This window comes from Euleptes europaea, chromosome 6 (genome assembly GCF_029931775.1).
Source record: "Euleptes europaea isolate rEulEur1 chromosome 6, rEulEur1.hap1, whole genome shotgun sequence".
In the NCBI taxonomy this organism is placed as follows: Eukaryota; Metazoa; Chordata; class Lepidosauria; order Squamata; family Sphaerodactylidae; genus Euleptes; species Euleptes europaea.
This window is the reverse complement of record NC_079317.1, coordinates 89687100-89710147: the sequence shown is the minus strand read 5'-3', so window position 1 is coordinate 89710147 and position 23048 is coordinate 89687100. Positions and strand designations below refer to the sequence as shown.

Genomic DNA, 23048 nt, shown 5'->3' with positions numbered 1-23048 from the left:
TGCTGTCAGTATTTTTTTGCAGGGGGGATATTTGTATGGCCCACTGTGATGTTCTGGTGCAAGCTGCTCCCACCTGGGGGTACCTCTGCTATAACTGGACCTAATCAGTTAATGGCGCCTCAGAGGTGGCTGGCCTCCTGTCTTATGTCACGGCCCCTTTAGTCAGCGGACTGTCTAGGAATGGGTATCTTACTTCATCACAGGCCTTGTAATGCTCTTACATGGATGCTCTTGCTTAAAGTACTCGGTTTTGTCTGTTCCTTTCAGGTCAATATGGAGATGGTTTCAAGTTCTCATTGAGACTCCAACATCAAATGTAGCTGCTTCCAGAAGAGTATTCTTTCAGCAGTTAACAACCAGGCTTTGTCTGGGAGCCCTGCCCTCATTCTTGCTCCCGCCCCGCCAAACAGCTTTTAGACATCTTCAGAAGGAGGAGAGCTCCTTTGTTTCCTGATTTCTGGAGTCGTGTTTACTCCTGGGTGTGCTGACTCTGGCAGGGGACTGATAGGCTAATATATTTTGTCGCTTGTTGATGTTACAACACATCTGGAAACAAACAATTTTTGCACCAGACACTTCTCTGAGCAAATTATCATGCTGAAAGACCTATGACTGGTGTTATTAATTTACATCTAGCCACATAGGATACAAGGTTTATAAATTTCTGATATAATACCTTGTAGAGTGCATTTCTGGATGTGTTTTTAATAATAATGTTTTATACAATTTGACCACTGAGGAAGGCCCAACAAGCCAAAGCACGTCTGGTCTGTTGGTCATTTATATTTTGCATATCATCAACTATGTTGATTATTGTTGTAACTGTTTATACAAATGGTTTTATATACCGCCTGTATTCCAGGCCCAGTGTTTTTATCCATTTTATTGTGTACACCTAATAAATATATTACTTTATAAGAATGTTTAGTTTCCAGCTCAACCATCAGGTCCCCAGGACCATCAGCAGCAGGAATTCACGCATACCTCCTTTTAAACTTGAGAATTAATACATCATCAGATAGTTCTGTTTTATCTTTGACGCTTACCTGTACAGACAGTCTGGCTGCTGGCGCCTCCTTCAGTTTTGCCACTGTTCACCCGTGCGAAGACTGAGAAACTATAAGAGGTGCCTGGATTTAACCCCTGGATGGAAGCATTTTTGGATGAGGAGCTTTGGGTGACGTTCCATCCAGCAGAACTCCCATTCTGTATGTATATTCTGTAAGTATATCCAGAAGCAGCAGCGTCTTCAATACTCCAACTTAAGATTACTCCATTTGTGCTGATATTTTCAAATATGATTTTAGAAACCGCACTGGGTTCTGTTCAAAAACATGACAAGTATGTTAATTCTGTTTATACTACCCTGCAGTGAATAAAAGATCATCTTCAACACTTCACTTTGGAGATGACTAAACTTCTGCCTAGTTTACATATTAAAAAATGGAAATATAGTCAGAAACTTAAGAATGTCCAGCTCTACCCACCAACACAGAGGAACGCACAACCAGAAATTGATAAAAACTAAAATATTCTCAGTTTCTGTGGCCTTGATCCAACATTTGTATGCAAGCCCTTCAATCAGCTTTATTAGCCAGGCAAGCAGCAATTTAGCTGCAGAAGGAATAAACATTCCTGGAATTGAGTCTGACTGTAAGAGAAAGGCATTTCATTTAAGCAACTTACTTGTAAAAAGGCTTATGCTGTCTGGATTTCCTTCAGTTGTGTTATCTGCTGCAACTGAGTATATGCTGAATGTATAATTAGTACCAGGTGTTAACTGTGATATTGCAACTCTGGTGCTTCGGGCTGTCTTGTTCTCACCAGAACCATTTTCTCGACTAATGTGTATCCTATAAGAGTACATGGGAGAAGCTGTATCCCTGTTTTCCCATGATAAATCGACTGCTACTGAACTAATATCTGTCGCTGTGATGTTGAAGACAGAACTAGGAACTGTTGTGGTTTAAGAAGAAAAACACAAGAACAATGAGAAATTGTTTGGAAGAATACAATGCACAACATTATCTGTAATCCAGTATCCACGTAAAAGCATTGCAAGACCTGTGATGGAAGTGATCCAGAAGATTAAAATGTACTGTTGCAGCTACTTTAATGATGCAGGCTCAGCACAGGTGCAAGGCAAGGTGAAAAGGCAGTGATAAAATTGGGGGGGGGATGAGAAAAACAAAAAGGGCATGTTATTCAAAATTAAAAGGCACCCCTGGACTGATGTGTGATACAAGCCTTCTCCAAGGCCATCCTTTGAGGCTATGCTCTCCCACCAGGTTATGTCCCTAATGAGAGGAAGGACAGTTGCTGCTACTACTTTTTCAGAAGAGAAAAAACCAGGAATACTGCATGTTCAAAAGTAATTAGGAAAGCCAAAAAAGATACTGGTCCCCTGGATATCTGAGAGACGAACAGTACCATCATAAGGAGAGTTACACCCTTCGAAGTCCTCTGAAGTCAATGGGCTTAGATAGGTAGAACTCTGCACAGGATGGCACTGCAAGTGGAAAACTCCCTTTTGCACCTTCCCGTATTAGACTTCATTTCTAGTAAGCATGGAAACTTTATCACCCCAGCACACTGAACCCAGAGCACTGAGCAAGCCATGGTATTTCAGTTCTTGTGACAGTAGCCATGAATAGGAAATTCAGGGACCCAGTTGAGAAAGATACCTTCACTGCTTATGACTGAACAACATGAAAGAAGACTGAAGGGACTTATTAGCATCCTTGACTACCTGGTTTCCCCCATACCCACAAATTGTTTCAAGCCTGTGGAACATACAATTTGGAGAAAACGTTTACTGCACGTGGTGCAGTACTACTGATCCAAAGATTAACTCTGCTAGATTTATAAATAGGGGCAATTTTAACAAATGCAGGTAAATTTTAATCAGTGAGGTGGAAGGATAAAAGCACACATTTCCCCCCAAATTTTATTTCTGAGGCACTGCTATATTAAAAAGGTAAAGGTCTCCTATGCAAGCGCCGTGTCATTCCTGACCCATGGGGTGACGTCACATCCTGACGTTTACTAGGCAGACTTTGTTTACGGGGTGGTTTGCCAGTGCCTTCCCCAGTCAACTTCCCTTTACCCCCAGCAAGCTGGGTACTCATTTTACCGACCTCGGAAGGGTGGAAGGCTGAGTCAGCCTTGAGCCAGCTACCTGAAACCGACTTCCGTTGGGATTGAACTCAGGTCGTGAGCAGAGAGTGGACTGCAGTACTGCAGCTTACCACTCTGCGCCACGGGGCTCCTACTACTATATTAGGGAATGAAAAGGAAAACATTAAAAGTTGGCCTCTCCATTGTAACAATTAGTGACATTTTATAGATTATTCTACAATGAGCAAATACATACTCAACTGTACTATATCTTGATTTTTTTAAAAAAAATGAAGGAGTATCGAATCCAACATATGATAATGAACGCTTGCATTCTATAGAAAAACATTTCAGACTCACTTGTATAGGTGCTTGTATTGACTGGATCGCCTCTAGTTTTACCATCTCCTGCTTGTGAATATATTGTGAATGTGTACTCAGTACCAGGTTCTAAATTGCCAATGGTTGTGCTGGTATTACGGACTGTTTCGACCTCTTGTTCTCCAGTCTCTATTACGTACGTGTACCCATGTCGAGCTGCATCAGTGTTATTCCAAGTCAGGAGTACTGTTGTTGTATTATAATTTTTAATTTGGACATCAAAAACTGGATTGGGTTCTGTTGTATAAAGAGATAATGTTAGGTGGAACTAAAATAATGATATTTTGCATAGAATGATGTTCTGTAAACTACTGGCTGTTCTCAAAACTTTGACCTACAGCTCTATATTAAGAGCTACCTTCCATTTACTGCTCTCAAGAAGAGCTCAGGGCTTAGAAGACTAAAATCACACACTTCACTAAAACCCTAAGCATTTCCCATCTCCCCTACAGAAATCCACATCAGTTTTTAAGCTTCTATTTGAAGCGATTTATTGCTTATAATAAAGAAGGACCATTCCATCAGTTTACTGGGAGTGCATTATTGTAAGCAAGATAATTTCCATATCGAAAAAGCAACATTGTAAGGAGTTTTTCCCAATATTTTATGGACAATAATATAAATGTTAATGATAAATGTTGGTCAGCATTCCAGTGGCTAACAACACAGCTGGAACTCCTCATATAACAAGGTGCACCAATTAACAGCATTTGTTTAAAATCTAAACACATGCCTGTTAACTGGATTTATTTATTTAAAACCTTTCTATTCTGCCTTATCTCCTTGGACTTGGGGTTAACAGCACAGCAATCAAGTTGCGAGGACATAAATGATAATAGTCCGATTAACAAAATTAAAACAGATTAAAATACACAAATTGCAAATTTGAAAGCAGTCAACATTTCAAACATATAGAAATAGAATGAGCACAGCCAAATCTGCTAAAACAATTTACTCTCCCCAAGCGCTTTCTGGAATACACGTGCCCATATGCCTTCCTTAATGTAGCCAGTGTAGGGGCCTTGCTCACCAACTTTGGTAGGCCATTAGAAAAGACTGGGCCCATGATCTCACCGTATCCATATGGGCAGTCCTAAGGGTGGGCTCCTTAAGGAGGAGGCACTCTGAAGAATGTAAATGGTGCAGAGCAATATAGATGTGGCTTGATAAATATGAGTGTTGTAGACGGTAAATGTCTTTAAAGGTAATACCCAGCACTTTGAACCGGTTAATGCAACACTGGAGCTGTTTTCCAAGCATCTCACACCAGAGAAAAGCCTCTTTGCCACACTTTCTAACTACTCGAGCTTCTGAGGTGTCTTAAAAGGCAGCCCATGGTTTTCAACTAGCCGTTTATGAATCCCACTAGACCGGAGGCAAAATTTGGCTACTTGAATTGTAATCTCCCGAGAGGTGTGCTAAGAGAAAGGAAACTTTAGCTTCTTCCAATCTCCCAGGAAAGGATAACAATATGGGGAGAATGTGCTGCGATCTTTGGGATAGAGTGAAGCCTGTGGAACAGCCTGAGATGCAGGTCTATATTAAAAAGGTAAAGGTCCCCCATGCAAGCACTGACCCATGGGGTGACATCACATCCCGATGTTTCCAAGGCAGACTTTGTTTGCGGGGTGGTTTGCCAGTGCCTTCCCCAGTCATCTTCCCTTTACCCCCAGCAAGCTGGGTGCTCATTTCACCAACCTCGAAAGGATGGAAGGCTGAATCAACCTTGAGCCGGCTACCTGAAACCAACTTCCGTCGGGATCGAACTCAGGTTGTGAGCAGAGCTTATGACTGCAGTACTGCAGCTTAACACTCTGCGCCACGGGGCTCTTAGGTCTGTATTAGGCCTAGAAAAATGATGTTTGAGGTTCTGCTCATCTGTCCTATTGAAGAAGCAAAGCATTGCAAGCAGCAGGAATCTAAACTGGAAAATACACGCAATTGTTTTACACTGAGGTTGTGTTGGATCAGAGTAATAAAAACACATTGCTTTCAACCTGTATAAGTGCCTTTTTTAGCCATATCTGGTTCCTTTCACATGGGGACAATTCCCCATTGTGCTCTTTTTGCCACCTTCAAATTAAGAGGTATTTGTGGTGGCAACAGAGGCTCAACATGGGGCTGGGGGCTTCTGCCTGTTATTCCCCAACACAAACTGCTGGAGCACTATTTGCTGACTTTTTTTGTCACTGGCAGTGGCCATATGCTATAATAATATACTTATCACAGATAAAAGAAATGGTGTGTGGGGGGAAAACTCACTGGTGACAGGGAGGGAAACGGAGGACACATGGGGAAATTGAGATAGAGTTGTAGAGATCCATATGTTTGCATTTACATGGTTCCCAAACCTGGTTTGGAAAAATACCTTGCAAAGCAAAGGATATAGTAGAAGGTGGACGACCGCGTTACAATATCATGTGGAAGCGGATAACGCCTTCCCCCGCCGCCCCAACCTGACGTTAGGGTGAGAAGACTGAGCAAAGCCTTTTTATATGTTTCATACAGTGTATCCAATGTACCCTTGTGATACAGAAATACATGATGACTGGAAATCATTGTGCATCTTAATTTACTTACTTGTATAGTTGGAACTATTGTTTGGATCTCCTTCTGTTCCAGCGACTTGTGGATATATTGTGAACGTATACAATGTTCCAGGTTCCAGGTTGTTAATTACTGCAGTTGTGTTTGTTGAGTATTCCGTTATATTGGTGCCATCAACTACTATTCTGTAGCTGTAATCAGCAGCATTCGGATCACTGCTGCTCCACATTAAATTTACAGACTGGTTCATGATGTCGCTAAAACGAATGTCAGTGACTGGACTGGGCTCTGTTCCAAAAAAAGTAAAGGTGGTAGGATTTGTACAAAATGTCATTTAAATAAACTTATTACAAGAAAACAGTATCATTTTCTTAATGACTGCAGGAAATATGGATACAGAGGCTCTGCAATTTCATCAGGTAGCATTTGACTAATGTGGCCTATTTATGACATATCAACAACAATGGCTTTTCATTCAAGGGCCATGAGGATGCATGGGAGGGGTGGAGTTATGCCTGTGGAACAGCCTGAGTTGCAGGTCTACATTAAGGTGAAGGTAGTCCCCTGTGCAAGCATCGGGTCATTACTGACCCATGGGTGACGTCACATCCCGACGTTGACCAGGCAGACTTTGTTTACGGGGTGGGTTGCCAGTGCCTTCCCCAGTAATCTACACTTTACCCCCAGCAAGCTGGGTACTCATTTGACTGACCTCGGAAGGATGGAAGGCAGAGTCTGTCAAGAAGTTGAGGTCCCTCAAATTCTTGGGTTTTATTATTTCCTTGGTACAGGCCTGGAGGCCTATGAGTTTTGTGTTATTAGGATGTTAGAACAGTAAAATAGTTTCTTTTTGAAAACTGCTTTTGTGGAGGGAGCAAGGTAGGCCCCAGCTGGTGCTCGTTTAAACCTTTCTCTCCCCTTTCTGGAATGCAAGGCCGTGTGTGTCACAGTAATTAATCAGTCAGCCATCATGACGATGTCCAGGTGTAGGTGGTTCTGCAGGCTTCCTCACCTGAACACATCAATTGGGGAGTCAGCATTCTGACCCAGCGATTAATTAACAGCTAATTCCTTTCGTTTTCTCAATTGGTTTCTATGAGCTCATCCCTTTGAGAAAACGGATATAAGGACAGAGCAAGCCTGAGAAAAACTATGCTTGTTGGAAGCACAGCAAGAAGGCTGTGCGGGCGGCATCACAACCCATTTGATTTTGGCCCTATGGGGAAACTCTGGTCAACTTGACCTGCTTGGAGAAACTCTGGACAATTTGTGGAACTCTTGAATGCTGGAAGCATCCTTGGAAGTTGGTAACTATAAACCTGATGCAAGAAATCTTTGCCAATCCTTTTGAACCAAAAGGACTTTTGAATGTATTAGTTAGCTATGCTAAATGGTTTATTATTTTATTGCCTATCACTTCATGAAACCTTTTTTTTCTTCCTGTAAACCAGCCTGAATCTTATAAATAAATTGTTAGCCTTTAAATGGCTTGTGTCTTTTGATTTTGGGATTTCAAGCCTAAATCTAAGTGCCTTGTGTGTGTGTGTGAAACCACCTACCAAAAATCTAAGACAATTTTGGGAAGTGTGAACAGTCCTGGCTAGGTCTCACCCTGGCAGGAAACGTGTCACACTGAATTTGGAGCTTGGCTGGAGTTACCCTGGACACCTTGCCTGGAGGCTCGCTTTTTGACCCAGGGTTGGTGGCAGCTACCCGTTAAACCTGGGGTGAAAACCTGGAGTTTAATGTTTTGGGAAACTTTTGACCAAACCAAAGCAGCCTCCAACTGGTGGAGACTGGTTGGAGCTCTTTGACAGAGTCAACCTTGAGCCTGCTACCTGAAACCGACTTCCGTCGAGATCGAACTCAGGTCGTGAACAGAGCTTTTGACTGCAGTACTGTAGCTTACCACTCTGCACTACGGGGCTCCTAGGTCTACATTAAAAAGGTAAAGGTCCCCTGTGTAAGCACCGGGTCATTCCTGATCCATGGGGTGACGTCACATCCCGATGTTTACTAGGCAGACTATGTTTATGGGGTGGTTTGCCAGTGCCTTCCCCAGTCAACTTCCCTTTTACCCCCAGCAAGCTGGGTACTCATTTTACCGACCTTGGAAATATGGAAGGCTGAGTCAGCCTTGAGCCGGCTACCTGAAACCGACTTCCGTTGGGATCGAACTCAGGTCGTGAGCAGAGCTTGGACTGCAGTACTGCAGCTTACCACTCTGTGCCACGGGGCTCCTACTACTATATTAGGGAATGAAAAGGAAAACATTAAGAGTTGGCCTCTCCGTTGTAACTATTAGTGACATTTTATAGATTATTCTACAATGAGCAAATACATACTCAACTGTACTATATCTTGATTTTTTTAAAAAATGAAGGAGTACCGAATCCGAACATATGATAATGAACGCTTGCATTCTATAGAAAAACATTTCAGACTCAGTTGTATAGATGCTTGTTGTATTGACTGGATAAGCGACTTACTTGTAAAACGGCTTATGCTGTCTGGATTTCCTTCAGTTGTGTTATCAGCTGCAACTGAGTATATGCTGAATGTATAATTAGTACCAGGTGTTAACTGTGATATTGCAACTCTGGTGCTTCGGGCTGTCTTGTTCTCACCAGAACCATTTTCTCGACTAATGTGTATCCTATAGGAGTACATCGGAGAAGCTGTATCCCTGTTTTCCCATGATAAATCGACTGCTACTGAACTGATATCTGTCGCTGTGATGTTGAAGACAGAACTAGGAACTGTTGTGGTTTAAGAAGAAAAACACAAGTACAATGAGAAATTGTTTGGAAGAATACAATGCACAACATTATATGTAATCCAGTATCCATGTAAAACCATTGCAAGACCTGTGATGGAAGTGATCCAGAAGATTAAAATGTACTGTTGCAGCTACTTTAATGATGCAGGCTCAGCACAGGTGCAAGGCAAGGTGAAAAGGCAGTGATAAAATTGGGGGGGGGGATGAGAAAAACAAAAAGGGCATGTTATTCAAAATTAAAAGGCACCCCTGGACTGATGTGTGATACAAGCCTTCTCCAAAGCCATCCTTTGAGGCTATGCTCTCCCACCAGGTTATGTCCCTAATGAGAGGAAGGACAGTTGCTGCTACTACTTTTTCAGAAGAGAAAAAACCAGGAATACTGCATGTTCAAAAGTAATTAGGAAAGCCAAAAAAGATACTGGTCCCCTGGATATCTGAGAGACGAACAGTACCATCATAAGGAGAGTTACACCCTTCGAAGTCCTCTGAAGTCAATGGGCTTAGATAGGTAGAACTCTGCACAGGATGGCACTGCAAGTGGAAAACTCCCTTTTGCACCTTCCCGTATTAGACTTCATTTCTAGTAAGCATGGAAACTTTATCACCCCAGCACACTGAACCCAGAGCACTGAGCAAGCCATGGTATTTCAGTTCTTGTGACAGTAGCCATGAATAGGAAATTCAGGGACCCAGTTGAGAAAGATACCTTCACTGCTTATGACTGAACAACATGAAAGAAGACTGAAGGGACTTATTAGCATCCTTGACTACCTGGTTTCCCCCATACCCACAAATTGTTTCAAGCCTGTGGAACATACAATTTGGAGAAAACGTTTACTGCACGTGGTGCAGTACTACTGATCCAAAGATTAACTCTGCTAGATTTATAAATAGGGGCAATTTTAACAAATGCAGGTAAATTTTAATCAGTGAGGTGGAAGGATAAAAGCACACATTTTCCCCCAAATTTTATTTCTGAGGCACTACTATATTAAAAAGGTAAAGGTCTCCTGTGCAAGCGCCGTGTCATTCCTGACCCATGGGGTGACGTCACATCCTGACGTTTACTAGGCAGACTTTGTTTACTGGGTGGTTTGCCAGTGCCTTCCCCAGTCAACTTCCCTTTACCCCCAGTAAGCTGGGTACTCATTTTACCGACCTCGGAAGGGTGGAAGGCTGAGTCAGCCTTGAGCCGGCTACCTGAAACTGACTTCCGTTGGGATCGGACTCAGGTCGTGAGCAGAGCTTGGACTGCAGTACTGCAGCTTACCACTCTGCGCTACGGGGCTCCTACTACTATATTAGGGAATGAAAAGGAAAACATTAAGAGTTGGCCTCTCCGTTGTAACTATTAGTGACATTTTATAGATTATTCTACAATGAGCAAATACATACTCAACTGTACTATATCTTGATTTTTTTAAAAAATGAAGGAGTACCGAATTTGAACATATGATAATGAACGCTTGCATTCTACAGAAAAACTTTTCAGACTCACTTGTATAGATGCTTGTTGTATTGACTGGATAAGCGACTTACTTGTAAAAAGGCTTATGCTGTCTGGATTTCCTTCAGTTGTGTTATCTGCTGCAACTGAGTATATGCTGAATGTATAATTAGTACCAGGTGTTAACTGTGATATTGCAACTCTGGTGCTTCGGGCTGTCTTGTTCTCACCAGAACCATTTTCTCGACTAATGTGTATCCTATAGGAGTACATCGGAGAAGCTGTATCCCTGTTTTCCCATGATAAATCGACTGCTACTGAACTGATATCTGTCGCTGTGATGTTGAAGACAGAACTAGGAACTGTTGTGGTTTAAGAAGAAAAACACAACAACAATGAGAAATTGTTTGGAAGAATACAATGCACAACATTATATGTAATCCAGTATCCACATAAAAGCATTGCAAGACCTGTGATGGAAGTGACCCAGAAGATTAAAATGTACTGTTGCAGCTACTTTAATGATGCAGGCTCAGCACAGGTGCAAGGCAAGGTGAAAAGGCAGTGATAAAATTGGGGGGGGGAATGTACTATATCTTGATTTTTTTTTAAAATGAAGGAGTACTGAATTCAAACATATGATAATGAATCATTGCATTCTATAGAAAAACTTTTCAGACTCACTTGTATAGATGCTTGTATTGACTGGATCGCCTCTAGTTTTACCATCTTCTGCTTGTGAATATATTGTGAATGTGTACTCAGTACCAGGTTTTAAATTGCCAATGGTTGCGCTGGTATTATGGACTGTTTTGACCATTTGTTCTCCAGTCTCTATTACATACGTGTACCCATGTCGAGCTGCATCAGTGTTATTCCAAGTCAGGAGTACTGTTGTTGTATTATAATTTTTAATTTGGACATCAAAAACTGGATTGGGTTCTGTTGTATAAAGAGATAATGTTGGGTGGAACTAAAATAATGATATTTTGCATAGAATGATGTTCTGTGAACTACTGGCTGTTCTCAAAACTTTGACCTACAGCTCTATGATCCCGCTATATTAAGAGCTACTTTCCATTTACTGCTCTCAAGAATTGCTCAGGGCTTAGAAGACTAAAATCACAACACTTCACTAAAACCCTAAGCATTTCCCATCTCCCCTACAGAAATCCACATCAGTTTTTAAGCTTCTATTTGAAGCGATTTATTGCTTATAATAAAGAAGGACCATTCCATCAGTTTACTGGGAGCGCATTATTGTAAGCAAGATAATTTCCATATCGAAACAGCAACATTGTAAGGAGTTTTTCAGTGGTGTTTGTTGAGTTTTCCGTCGAACTGGAGCATCTGTTTGAGAGGGGCTGAGGATCAGAGTTAGAGCATCTGCTTGAGAGGGGCTGAGGATCAGAGCTAGAGCATCTGCTTGAGAGGGGCTGTGGCTCTGGGATAGAGCTTCTGCTTGAGAGTGGCTGTGGATCAGGGGTAGACCATATGCTTGAGAGGGGCTGAGGATCAGAGTTAGAGCATCTGCTTGAGAGGGGCTGTGGCTCATGGGTAGGGCATCTGCTTGAGAGGGGCTGAGGATCAGAGTTAGAACATCTGCTTGAGAGGGGTTGTGGCACTGGGGTAGAGCATCTGCTTGAGAGGGGCTGAGGATCAGAGTTAGCGCATCTGCTTGAGAGGGGCTGTGGCTCAGGGGTAGAGCATCTGCTTGGCAGGGGCTGTGGTTCAGGAGTAGAGCATCTGCTTGTCAGGGGCTGTGGCTCAGTGGCAGAGCATCTGCTTGGCATGCCGAAGGTCCCAGGTACAGGTTGGACTACCAAATGTGCAGCATCTCTCTCTGTGCCCCTCCCCAATCTGGACCCTTCCAAGTTCAATCCATGGAATTGCTGGCTCGGGCAAGAAATGAACAGAGGTGAGTTGCCATTGCCTTTCTCTGCATAATGACTCTGGTATTCGTTGGTGGTCTCCTATCCAAGTACTAACCAGGGCCAACCTTGCTTAGCTGTTGAGATCTGATGAGATCAGGCTGGGCTGGGCCATCCAAGTCAAGTTCCAGGCAGCATGTAAAATGTCTCAATAAAAAAGTGTACTTCATAGTTTCTCTGGGCCAAAATGGGTAGGCTGCCAATAGGCTAAGATCCTAGACATTGGCAGGACAAACCGACTGACACTTTCCAATGAGTAAGACCAGCTGACTGGACTTGAGCAGGCTTTAGAGTAGACCTGCATAAGTACTGCTGGCCACTTTTTGGTTTTTTTATATATGAATGATGTCCAAGATATCTGAATGATGACCAAGATATCCAAATGGCTCTTGGCAAAAAAAAAAGGTTCCCCACCCCTGGTGTAACTCTACTGAAGATTGCACTGTAAGCCTGGCCTAAACTGTTATTTAGAATGCCAGTTTAGGGGGGATTGAGAAGAAATAACAATTTTTCGCTTGTATGCCTATCTTCATACTTCACAGATTAACTTGAACTAGGTGGGATTCCTGCATTGCTGTCTATACAGGGGGAGGGGGGGGAGGATGCACAAAAGTCCACCAAGCTGGTTTCACAAACACATCCTGCCTTAATGATGGTTTATTGTGAGGTATTAGTACCATGCAGTGCAATCTTACACAATTATAGTCTGACTACATTCATTAATACTTACTCCTGGGTATGGGCACGTCGAACAGAACTCTTAATTTACTTACTTGTATAGGTGGATCCATTCTTTGCATCGCCTTCTGTTTCAGCAACTTGTGGATATATTGTGAACGTATACAATGTACCAGGTTTCAGGTTGCTAATTACTGCGGTGGTGTTTGTTGAGTTTTCCGTCGTACTGGAGCCGCCCCCATCAACTACTATTCTGTAGCTGTAAACAGCAGCATTTGGATCACTGCTGCTCCACATTAAATTTACAGACTGGTTAGTGATGTCGCTAAAACTGATGCCAATGACTTGAGTGGGCACTGTTAAAAGAAGCGGGGGGTTTGTACAACTTTTAATAACTCCTACTGAAAAGAAATTGATACTGCATTGTTAGATAATGATGCCAGAAAATCTTTTGATGTCGACACAGAGATGCTTCAGTTTAATTTGTGAACATTTTGTCAAAATGTAAGCATTTTCATAACTCACTAAGGCTGCAATCCTGAAGTGGGGGCAAAGCTCCTTAGAAGCCGGCATGATCCCGTGACAGCATAGGTGCCACCTTATCATGAAATAAAGTGGCACTTATGCCGTTCTGGGGGCAAACACACTGGTGTGGGGGAGCCGCGGAGCTGTGCCAGCTCCTGCTGCCAGCACAGCCATGCTGGCAGGGAATTCCCGGAAGGGAAAGCCCACACTGGTGTGGGGGGGCATTCCCGGGGGCAAAGCTGGCTTTAGGCAGCTTCCAATCCCCTTTCACCTTCCCCTTCAGGAACGGGCTGCCACTCACAATACAAACCTACATCGAGTTACATCCTTCTAAGCCCTTTGAAGTAAATGGGCTTAGAAAGGTGAAACTCTGCTTAGGATCCCACTGTAACTCACTTGTGTTAACCTGCATGCCTACATTCATACAGCATGGGTTGCTGGAGCTGGAATTCCTGCCTTGCTCTCTTGAGTGGGGAAAGGGTGGTGGTAGAAAGAAGAGGTATGAGCAAGGCATGCACTTGAGCATGGAAGTCTGGAAAGAGCTGTTTTTTTAAATGACATCGGAGTCTAGCCAACAACTTTCTTAACATAGCTTAAATAAAGCAAGAAGTCCAACAGCAAGGTGACTGGACAAGATATTCTTAATAAATAAGTTTTTAAAAAATCAGCTTATTTCTCACAGTCACAGTCTTCTGATGGCACACAGTTTGGGACGTAGCAATTACCCAATGCTAAAACCAGCCGTGACTTTGCTTAGAGCTGATTTTTCTAGTCGCACCCCCTGCCAAACAAGAGCAGACATGACCTGCAAGGTCAGAGCCCCTTTCTGGCCACTGCTTTCCATTATGGAAACATTCAAGGTATGTTTTAACTATTGAAAACTCAAGCATTCTGTTTCTGAGCAAAATTCACAGAACTCTTACCTTTAAAGACCTAAAAGTCTTGCAGCCAGGGTACTTTAACGACCACCTCCTCCTATATTGTTGAGCCTACCAGTTAAGATCTGCTTCACAAGCCCTACTCTCTGGGCCCAGCCTTCAGAGGTGAGGCAGGTGGCAACCAGAGACAGGGCTTTTTCAGCAGTGGCTCCTCCTCACTCATGGCAAGCCCTCCCCTTTGAGGCTTGGTTGGTGCCTAAGTTGTTTCCTTTTAAGCACCAGGTCAAAACCCAGGCTTTTAATTAAAGGGTTGAACTTTTAATACCATTTTAATCTGGATACTGTTATTTTAAAGTGTCAGTAGTCTGTTCATAGCCCTGACCTGGATGGCCCAGGCTAGCCTGATCTCGTCAGATCTCAGAAGCTAAGCAGGGTCAGCCCTGGTTAGTATTTGGATGGGAGACCACCAAGGAATACCAGGGTTGCTGTGCAGAGGAAGGCACTGGCAAACCACCTCTGTTAGTTTCTTGCCATGAAAACCCCAAAAGGGGTCGCCATAAGTCGGCTGCAACTTGATGGCACTTTACACACACAGTCTGTTTATGGTCTATATTCTAATGCTGGGCTGGGTTTTTAATCCTGGATTTTAACCAATATCTTTTTAAAAAATTATTTAAGCTGACTCAGGCAGGTTCCTGGAGAGGCAGTATAATTTTTTAATAAATAAATAAATAAAGTAAGTAAGTAAGTAAAATAAAGAGAGGCATTAATATCATAGTTCTGCCACGTCAAATTTACTTCTGTAGTACCACTTTGAATGTTATATTTAAAACTGGACTGGATTCTGGAAAGATAATGTGACATATGAAGAGTTTATTAGGTTCTCGGACTTCATAAACGTATTGATTCTGTCTTAAATGGTTATTGTCATTTCCTCGTTCCTATTGTTTCAAGTTTCAGTACAGTTAAACACAAAAACTTATCATTGCTTTGCATGTTAAGAAAGGGGAACTAGCTTTGTTAGGGACTCTGGTGTGCTTTGCTATGTGGTCAGGACCTTGTGGAGAGGCCCTTATAATATCTTTCCCCTGTAAGCAAGGGCCACAGAATGCTGACTAGTGGCATCTATGCTGTGGCAGCACCCTCCTGGTTTAGGCACACTGCAGCGGGCAAATTCTTAGGATGGGGCTACCTGGCTACAATTCTAAGGGTACTTTCCTGGAAGTAAACCCCATTAAATACCATGGGAGTTATTTCTGAGTAGACCTGCTTAGGATTGCTCTCCTAATGTATTAATGAAGGATAAGGGCGTTATGGTTTATATTATTCTTTTCTAATAACAACAGACTTAGTTTACTAATCCACTAGACCAGTGCAAGTAATTTTAAGTCAAGATTTTAAAAACATTATTATATATATAATACATATATATATAATACACACATACACAACACATTTAGACTTTGAATGTTACATTAGTCTACCCACACCCTTCTTTTCTTCCCTACTCAATTTCCCATATATACGATTCTCCCCTTTCTTTTCCATATTAAAGAGATTTAACCAAACATAAGTATGTTAAATGTTATGGAAATAGTAGGAAAAAAGTAACAATAAGAAAAATAAATGTGAAATTAACCAAATAGAATACAAGAGTAAGGGGGGAGGACATAATTTAAAAAGGAAACAGTCACTAAAATCTTATTCAAGATGGTGTGGTAGGTGTAAGTCCATCTTAGAGGCAACACAGAATTCATATATTAAACCCTCTAAGTACACTGCTTACTTGTAGGACTGCCAAGCCCCTGAAGGGGGCAGGGCATCCCATTAAGCTCTATGAATTGCTGGAAACTCTATGGCAAGAGCTTCCTGTAAGATCATTATTATTTTAATTTTTCTCCTGCGATGCTGCCCCCCAACCCTCCCTCTGGTTGCCAGGCACTGCCAACTCACCTGTAGTAATATTTTTGCAGCATATTTCAGTCTCATTCTGAAAAGTATCATTCTGAAAAGTAACAATATACTGTACTCCAGGTTCAAGATCAGATACTGAATCATTCAGTGGTCCATCCTTAAACAGTGTCCCATTTGCAAAAGTTACATTCGTTATTGTGAAGTTGTCAGGGTTCTGGATATATATTTCTCTATTTGTTGCTGTTACAGTTACTGAACTGCATTCATCACCTATGTAGAAAAAAACATTAAGAAGCAAAAAGCTATACATCTTTCTGGAACTGGATTGTTTACTGTTACATACATAATTATCAGTTAGCATGGGTGGACAGCCATACACCTGACATGTGCTTTGGATGATCTGAAACTGTGGCAGGTATATGAAAGAAGGGGGAAATTAAAACAATATACCATATTTTTCCGTGTATAAGACGATCTTTTTTTATTTAAAAAATTTGGTCCCAAATTGGGGGTTGTCTTATACATGGACAGCTGTTGGGCGGGGCAGGCGGTGACTGGTTTGAACACTGGACACCGGCCAGTCAGGGCGACCGGCTTCTTTTGTCGCTCGCTGTCTTCCCTGCCCGTCAGCTATCGAATGGGGAAGAGAGCGAGCGGTGAAAGAGGCCTGTCGCCCTGGCCAGCCTGCGTCTAGCGTTCAAACCAGTCACTGCCCATCCCACCCGACAGCTGGGGAAAGAGGCCTGTCGCCCTGGCTGGCCGGCGTTCAAACCGGTCGCTGCTGGCCCCGTCCATCAGCTGGCGGGCGGGGTGGGCGGCGACCGGTTTGAATGTTGATTGCCGGCTGGCCAGGGCGACAGGCCTCTTTCTCTGCTCGCAAGCACCTGGGCTTCTTCTCCCCATGTATAAGACGACCCCTTAACCCAAAATTAAGAAATCAATATTAAAACCAGATTCTAGTCCGGTAGTACTGACAAGATTTAGGGGGTGTAAGCTTTTGAGAGTCAAAAGCACTCTTCATGAGATATCTGACGAAGGGAGCTTTGACTCTTGAAAGTTTACACTCCCAAAATCTTGTTGGTCTCTAAGCCTTAGACTCGCAGGGGTGTCCAATCTTTTGGCTTCCCTGGACCACATTGGAAGAAGAAGTATTGTCTTGGGCTGCACATAAAATACACTAACGATAGCTGATTCATAATATTTTAAGTAAGTTTACGATTTTGTGTTGGGCCGCATCCGTCCTGGGGCACATGTGGCCCGGGGGCCGCAGTTTGGACACGCCTGCCTTAGAGTCTAAGATGTTACTGGACTCTAATCTAGCTCTTCCACTGCAGACCAACTCAGCTAGCCTCTCAAACTAGTGTATAGATTAACATTGCTGTTAAGGGCCTTAGACCAGAAAGCAGCAAGCAATGATCTAAAGTAAAACTGGTGTTATACACCAATACTGTGCCTGGCCAAAGAAGTAGAAAATAAATAGATTCTTGGATGACCAACATGATATTGATGCTCTGAACTGAGAAAGGTTTTCTGTTACTGCTAGGGATGCATAAAAATAGTTTATACACTGAAACGGAGAAGCCACTAATTTAAGCTGCTCATTGTTTTACGCTATTTTTATGATCTCGCTGGGTTTTGTGTTTTACTTTGTAAGCTGCCTCAAGCAGGTTCTCTGGAGCAGTAGCATAGAAATGTTCTAAATAAATAAATAAGCTGTTGTGCTTGGCTTACCCCATTGCAGCTACATCTAGAGAAGCCAGTGTATAATCTGCCTGCCAGTGTACCTTTCAATATTGGAAAACTGGTTAACGGGAAACCATAAGTATATCGAGGAGCAAGTTAAATTCACAAAGCAGTCCTTGTCGGTGTATTTGGGGCACAGAAGTACAGTGTTTCAAACATTCCTACAACTATGTTAAGACTTGATATGTGACTATTCTATAGCAAATGGAAGGTTGGACACAGAAAAGAATGGTACTTACAGGCAGCCAAAACTTTTATCTGTAAGAAAGAAAAAGAACACAAGGTATTAGAACAATTAATTGCAATCATTTGTCTAACTGGACTGGGGCATAAACTCGTGCTGTTACACTGTACCCCTGGCCAAGGTGACAAACTGTACTTTTAAAACAGCTATGTAACTTTATTGAGTGAGGGTAAAAAAAAATCAGAACTCCAGAGAGTCCAGGCAATAAGCCAACCCATCAACAATCAGTAACTAATAATAGTATCACCATTGAGACAATGACAAAAGATTCCATGAAGCCAAAGAATGAAAAGAACTACATCATGGAGTACTTTAAGAATGAAGAAGCTTGAACAAACCATGAAAATTAAATTAAGCACTGGGCAAAACCCCTATCCCAAAGTAGGATCCATTCAGATAAAATGGATTTATTGCAATCAATAAGACGAAACTTCCAATAAGCAATGTAATAGGACTAGGGTTACAGTCTGAAACAAAGTATTATGCATGTTGTGTTAAACAATGCAGAAAACAGTATTTTGTAAGTACAAGTGGGAACCTGCAAGGATTTGAGGAAGGCATCTCATTTCCCCCTCCCCCACTATCTGTTTCCTTTTCCTGAACCCCCCATAGACTCTCCCCTTTTCTTCCTTCTTTCTTTAGGGTTGCCAGCTCCAGGTTGGGAAATTCCCAGAGATTCGGGGGTAGAGCCTTGGGAGGAGAGTTTTGGAGAAGTGACCTCAGCAGGGTATAATGCCATAGAAACCACCCTCCAAAGCAGATACCCTTATAGTGAACACATGAAGCTGCCTTCTACTGAATCAGACCCTTGGTCCATCAAAGTCAGTATTGTCTACTCAGACTGGCAGCAGCTCTCCAGGGTCTCAGGCAGAGGTCTTTCACATCACCTACCTGCCTGGCCCCTTTAACTGGAGATGCCAGGGATTGAATCTGGGACCTTCTGCATGCCAACAAAATGCTCTACCACTAAGCAATGGCCCCTCCCCAATCTAAGCAGTTCTATGATTTTCTAAATATTGTCTTTGTTTTTTTTTAAACTGGAAAATCTGGTTTCCCCCCCCAGTACTTTACCTTTATTCCTATTTCATTAGCAGTATTTACTGCTGAATATCCTCATGATATAACTAGCTAGAGAACATTTCTTCTTCTAAAAAAAGAGCATTTTTCATAAAACCAGCCATAACCCAATTCATCTTCCACAAATAACAGGGAGAAGAATTAGGACAGTCTAACATGAAGCAATTAAAAGCTGTATGTAGCTTTCTGTAATACTGATTGCATACCACTAGAGGCCACAAAGGAACCACAAAAGGTATGTGATATGTTTCTATGCTAAAAAGCTTAATTTTTCCACTAGACTTTATCGACCAATGAGTAACATATTGCTGGGTCACCTTCAGGACTTGGCATGGCCAAGGGAGGGAGTGAGCATTGTGGTGACTCCTTTTCTTCCTTTTCTCCAGGATCTATTAGGCATCCCCACCCCCGGTCCCTGGGATTTATTGTGTAATGCCACAGCTTTCGTTCTTATTCCCTCCCTCCCACACTGTAATACATATTAGATGATAATATATTGATGACTTCCAGCTCTATGCTTTCATTCGCTCTAAGCAGACACTTTGGTAAGTAGCTAACCACATGGTAATGGACAAGAGCCACAAAACACAGGTTTTTTCCCTCTAACGCTGACATCATTCATTCATACGATCCTAAGAATCCAAATAATGTTTCTCCCAGTCTATTGGATTCTGTTTTCCCCAAGTATTTCCCTATTGCTTAAGGTACTGGTTCAATCAATCATTCAATCAATCGACCTTTATTGGCATATGCTCAGAAACATGACGTAAGTAGAACACAAAATTCACTGTCCATACATTTCCGATGAAAAATTCCACCACTTTTAAAGTGACTTCAGGAATAGTATCCATCCATCCGTAACCTTATTTATTGGCATGATAGAAAAAACATCGAGGAATAGTATCATTCAACCAAAACCGGCATACAGTGGTTTTAGTGATTTGGGGTGCTTCTGGCACAACTGCAGTCATGTAATTTCAAATGCCATTCTCTCACAAGGGCTTTTCCACATGGGTTTTTCCCATCGGTTCTGGCCCCATACTGCTTTGGTTTACCCCCTGACTTTTGTATGTATGTTTGTGCCTGCAGTTTTTGATTCAGTGCCTCCCCCCACCCACCCTGGGGGGGGAGGTTCTATTTCTTTTGAGACCACTTTTACCCTCAGTCTTTTTCTGGATGCAGATTTTAAGCCACCTTTTTCCTAGTGCGTAATGTTTCTCTTGGTGTTATTTGTCCTGCCCACTCCCATGCACCTCTAAGCTCACTTTTCGATGACTGGGCTGTCATCATCGTCAAACCATTCCCTCTCCTCCCCTCCCACACTGGAGACAATTGGTTCCACTTTTGATTTTTTTTAAAGGTTCTAAAATACCAATATATTGAAATGCTACTGTAATGATAGGTCAAGCAGGTCAGCAGGTTCTCTGAATTCCCAGCTTTCATTTAAAAAAAATGAAAATACCCCCTTGAGGAGATACACCTTTTCCCTTATATCTCCACAAGGGAAGGGGACACAGACTTACTTTTTAAATAATGAAAGCTGGGAAATCAGAGAACCTGCTTGACCTATCATTACAGAAGTATATCGATATTTTCATGCCATTTTTTAAAAAAAAATTCAGCTATGATATTGATATATCAATACAAACATGCATAAAAATAGAAAGGGATGATGCCACTGATGACGACAGCACCCTCCCTTGAAAATCCTTATTATTTAGGTTATGTACAGAAGAAAATAAGCTGACTCCACAACTTTGAAAGTGCAGAGGGCGAAAAGGCGTGCAGAAGAACTGCGCCCAGATTGACTCCAATGCTTGTGGATTGACTGCCAAGAAAATCAAAAGTTGAGTGTGTGGAAAAGCCCATGGTTTGGGGCTGTAGCTTGTAATGTGCTTGGCAATAGGACACAACCTGTGTCTTCACATTACTTGTTCTAGAATGCCACCCTTCTGCTATTGTGTTCCTGAAGATAAAACAGCCTCTAGATTAGACTAATCTTTGAGGTCCCTTCCAGCTCTACATTTCTATGTTTGGCTGTTACCGCACTTGTATTCCCACCGATGTATTAAGAGTTTGAAAACGTTATAAAAAATACTGTTCGCACTTTGTTTGGCCCCTTTAGCTGTGAAGACTTCTTCCAACCATTTATAAGCCGTGGTATCCAAAAACCCTTTTAAAGCAATGTTTTTTATAACATTTTCAAACTCTTAATACATCGCTGGGAATACAAAGTATGGTAACCCCCTTATTTTCTATCTAGTCTTGTTACAGTTGTAAGTTAAGTACAATTCAAACATACTTTTGTTTTTAAATTATTTTGATTAATGCTTTCACAAAGGTATTGGCCAATATGTGTATTTCTTTGAGAAGAGCTTGAACACACTGGGAAAAAAACATATGTCTCCGTGAAGTATTACCTCCAACACTTAAATAAGTTTGTTGTGCCCTTAACCAACATAGAATAATGAAGTGAAACCAGAAAAACCTGAAATAAATGTAGCAATTGTTAACACAATCTTGACCTCACTGGAAATCCACAAGAACTTTGCATCTAGTTTCACAAGTCAGTAACCTCTCTATAGGACTATTTTTATTTAAAGACCACACACACTGAATATTTACCAACAATATTTACCAAATCGACAACATATAGCACTATACTTTACGTGTCTAACTGCAACGCAACAGCATACAGCATATATGCTTGCCAGGCTAAATGCACTACTCTCCGCCTTGCTATATGGAAGATTTAATAAAATCCCATTAGTGGACAGAGTTTGCCCCTGTGGAAATGGTGAAATTGGATCCCTTGTGCATGTCCTTTTCAATTGTTGCTTTTATGCTTGTAGCCAATCCCAATTCATTGGCCCACTGTTCATAAACAGGGAATGGCTCTCTGGTGAAATAAGGACATCCTATCGGGCACTGGCAAACCACCTCTGTTAGTCTCTTGCCTTGAAAACCCCATAAGGGGTCGCCATGAGTCAGGTGCGACTTGACGGCACTTTACACACACACACATCTCATGACCACACAAAACCCAAAAATAACTGAATCAGTGGCAAGGTTCCTACTTCGTGAGCTGTGGCTCACGAAAGCTCATACCTTACCAGAAAATATTTTTGTTAGTCTTTAAGGTGCTACTGGACTCTTGCCCTTTTCTACTACAAGGTTCCTACAGTTAGCAATGAAGTATCGTGAATGGTGTGTAGCTTTCTTTAATGGCTGATTTAGGATGGTTTTATCCAATTTTATTTATTTGTACTCGGTTTTATCCAAATGTATGTTCTTCCTTTTTATATGCCAAAAAAGGCTTGTGTTGTGATTAACAGCCATATGTCAATTATTTCATTCTTTACATATCAAACTTCAAGGTAATATATTCTTTAATGACCACCGGCAAGAAATACATAAAATTTGTTTGAAACTGACAGTCCTTGCAATGCGTTCCTATAGCCGTCAGCAATGGAATGCCCTCTCTCAGGATTGCCTTGTTAACAGCCCAACTGAGTTGTCAAGCATGGATCTTGCTTGTTGACAGGCACATGTAGTCTCCTCTCCCCCCCCCTTCCCTTCCTTTCATGCAGTGCAAAGATTGACTTCTTCCACTTTGGGGAAATTCCAGTTCGCTATGGCATCCAAATCTGGGGTAATTGTGAATGGTTTCTCCCCCATAAACCAAGATTAAATTGTGATTCAGAATCTGGTTCATGGATAAGAAACAAACTCCGGTTTGCCCAGGCACCTGAATTTCGACATCATGGCAAATCAGAGGAAATTT

The 23048-nt window shown here is 42.0% G+C and overlaps 1 protein-coding gene across 1 annotated transcript in view; it reads right to left on the bottom strand.

Annotated features, from left to right (window-relative positions):
- LOC130479551 (receptor-type tyrosine-protein phosphatase eta-like) overlaps nt 1-23048 on the bottom strand; it is a 108232-nt gene that overhangs the window by 27912 nt on the left and 57272 nt on the right. The window contains exons 2-10 of the mRNA XM_056851948.1: nt 18183-18201; nt 16240-16470; nt 12979-13239; nt 10367-10636; nt 8535-8804; nt 6079-6333; nt 3478-3735; nt 1687-1956; nt 1047-1322 (exon numbers count right to left, since the gene is read on the bottom strand). Coding sequence (XP_056707926.1) covers nt 1047-1322; nt 1687-1956; nt 3478-3735; nt 6079-6333; nt 8535-8804; nt 10367-10636; nt 12979-13239; nt 16240-16470; nt 18183-18201 — 2110 coding nt within the window. The remainder of the gene's footprint in view (nt 1-1046; nt 1323-1686; nt 1957-3477; nt 3736-6078; nt 6334-8534; nt 8805-10366; nt 10637-12978; nt 13240-16239; nt 16471-18182; nt 18202-23048) is intronic.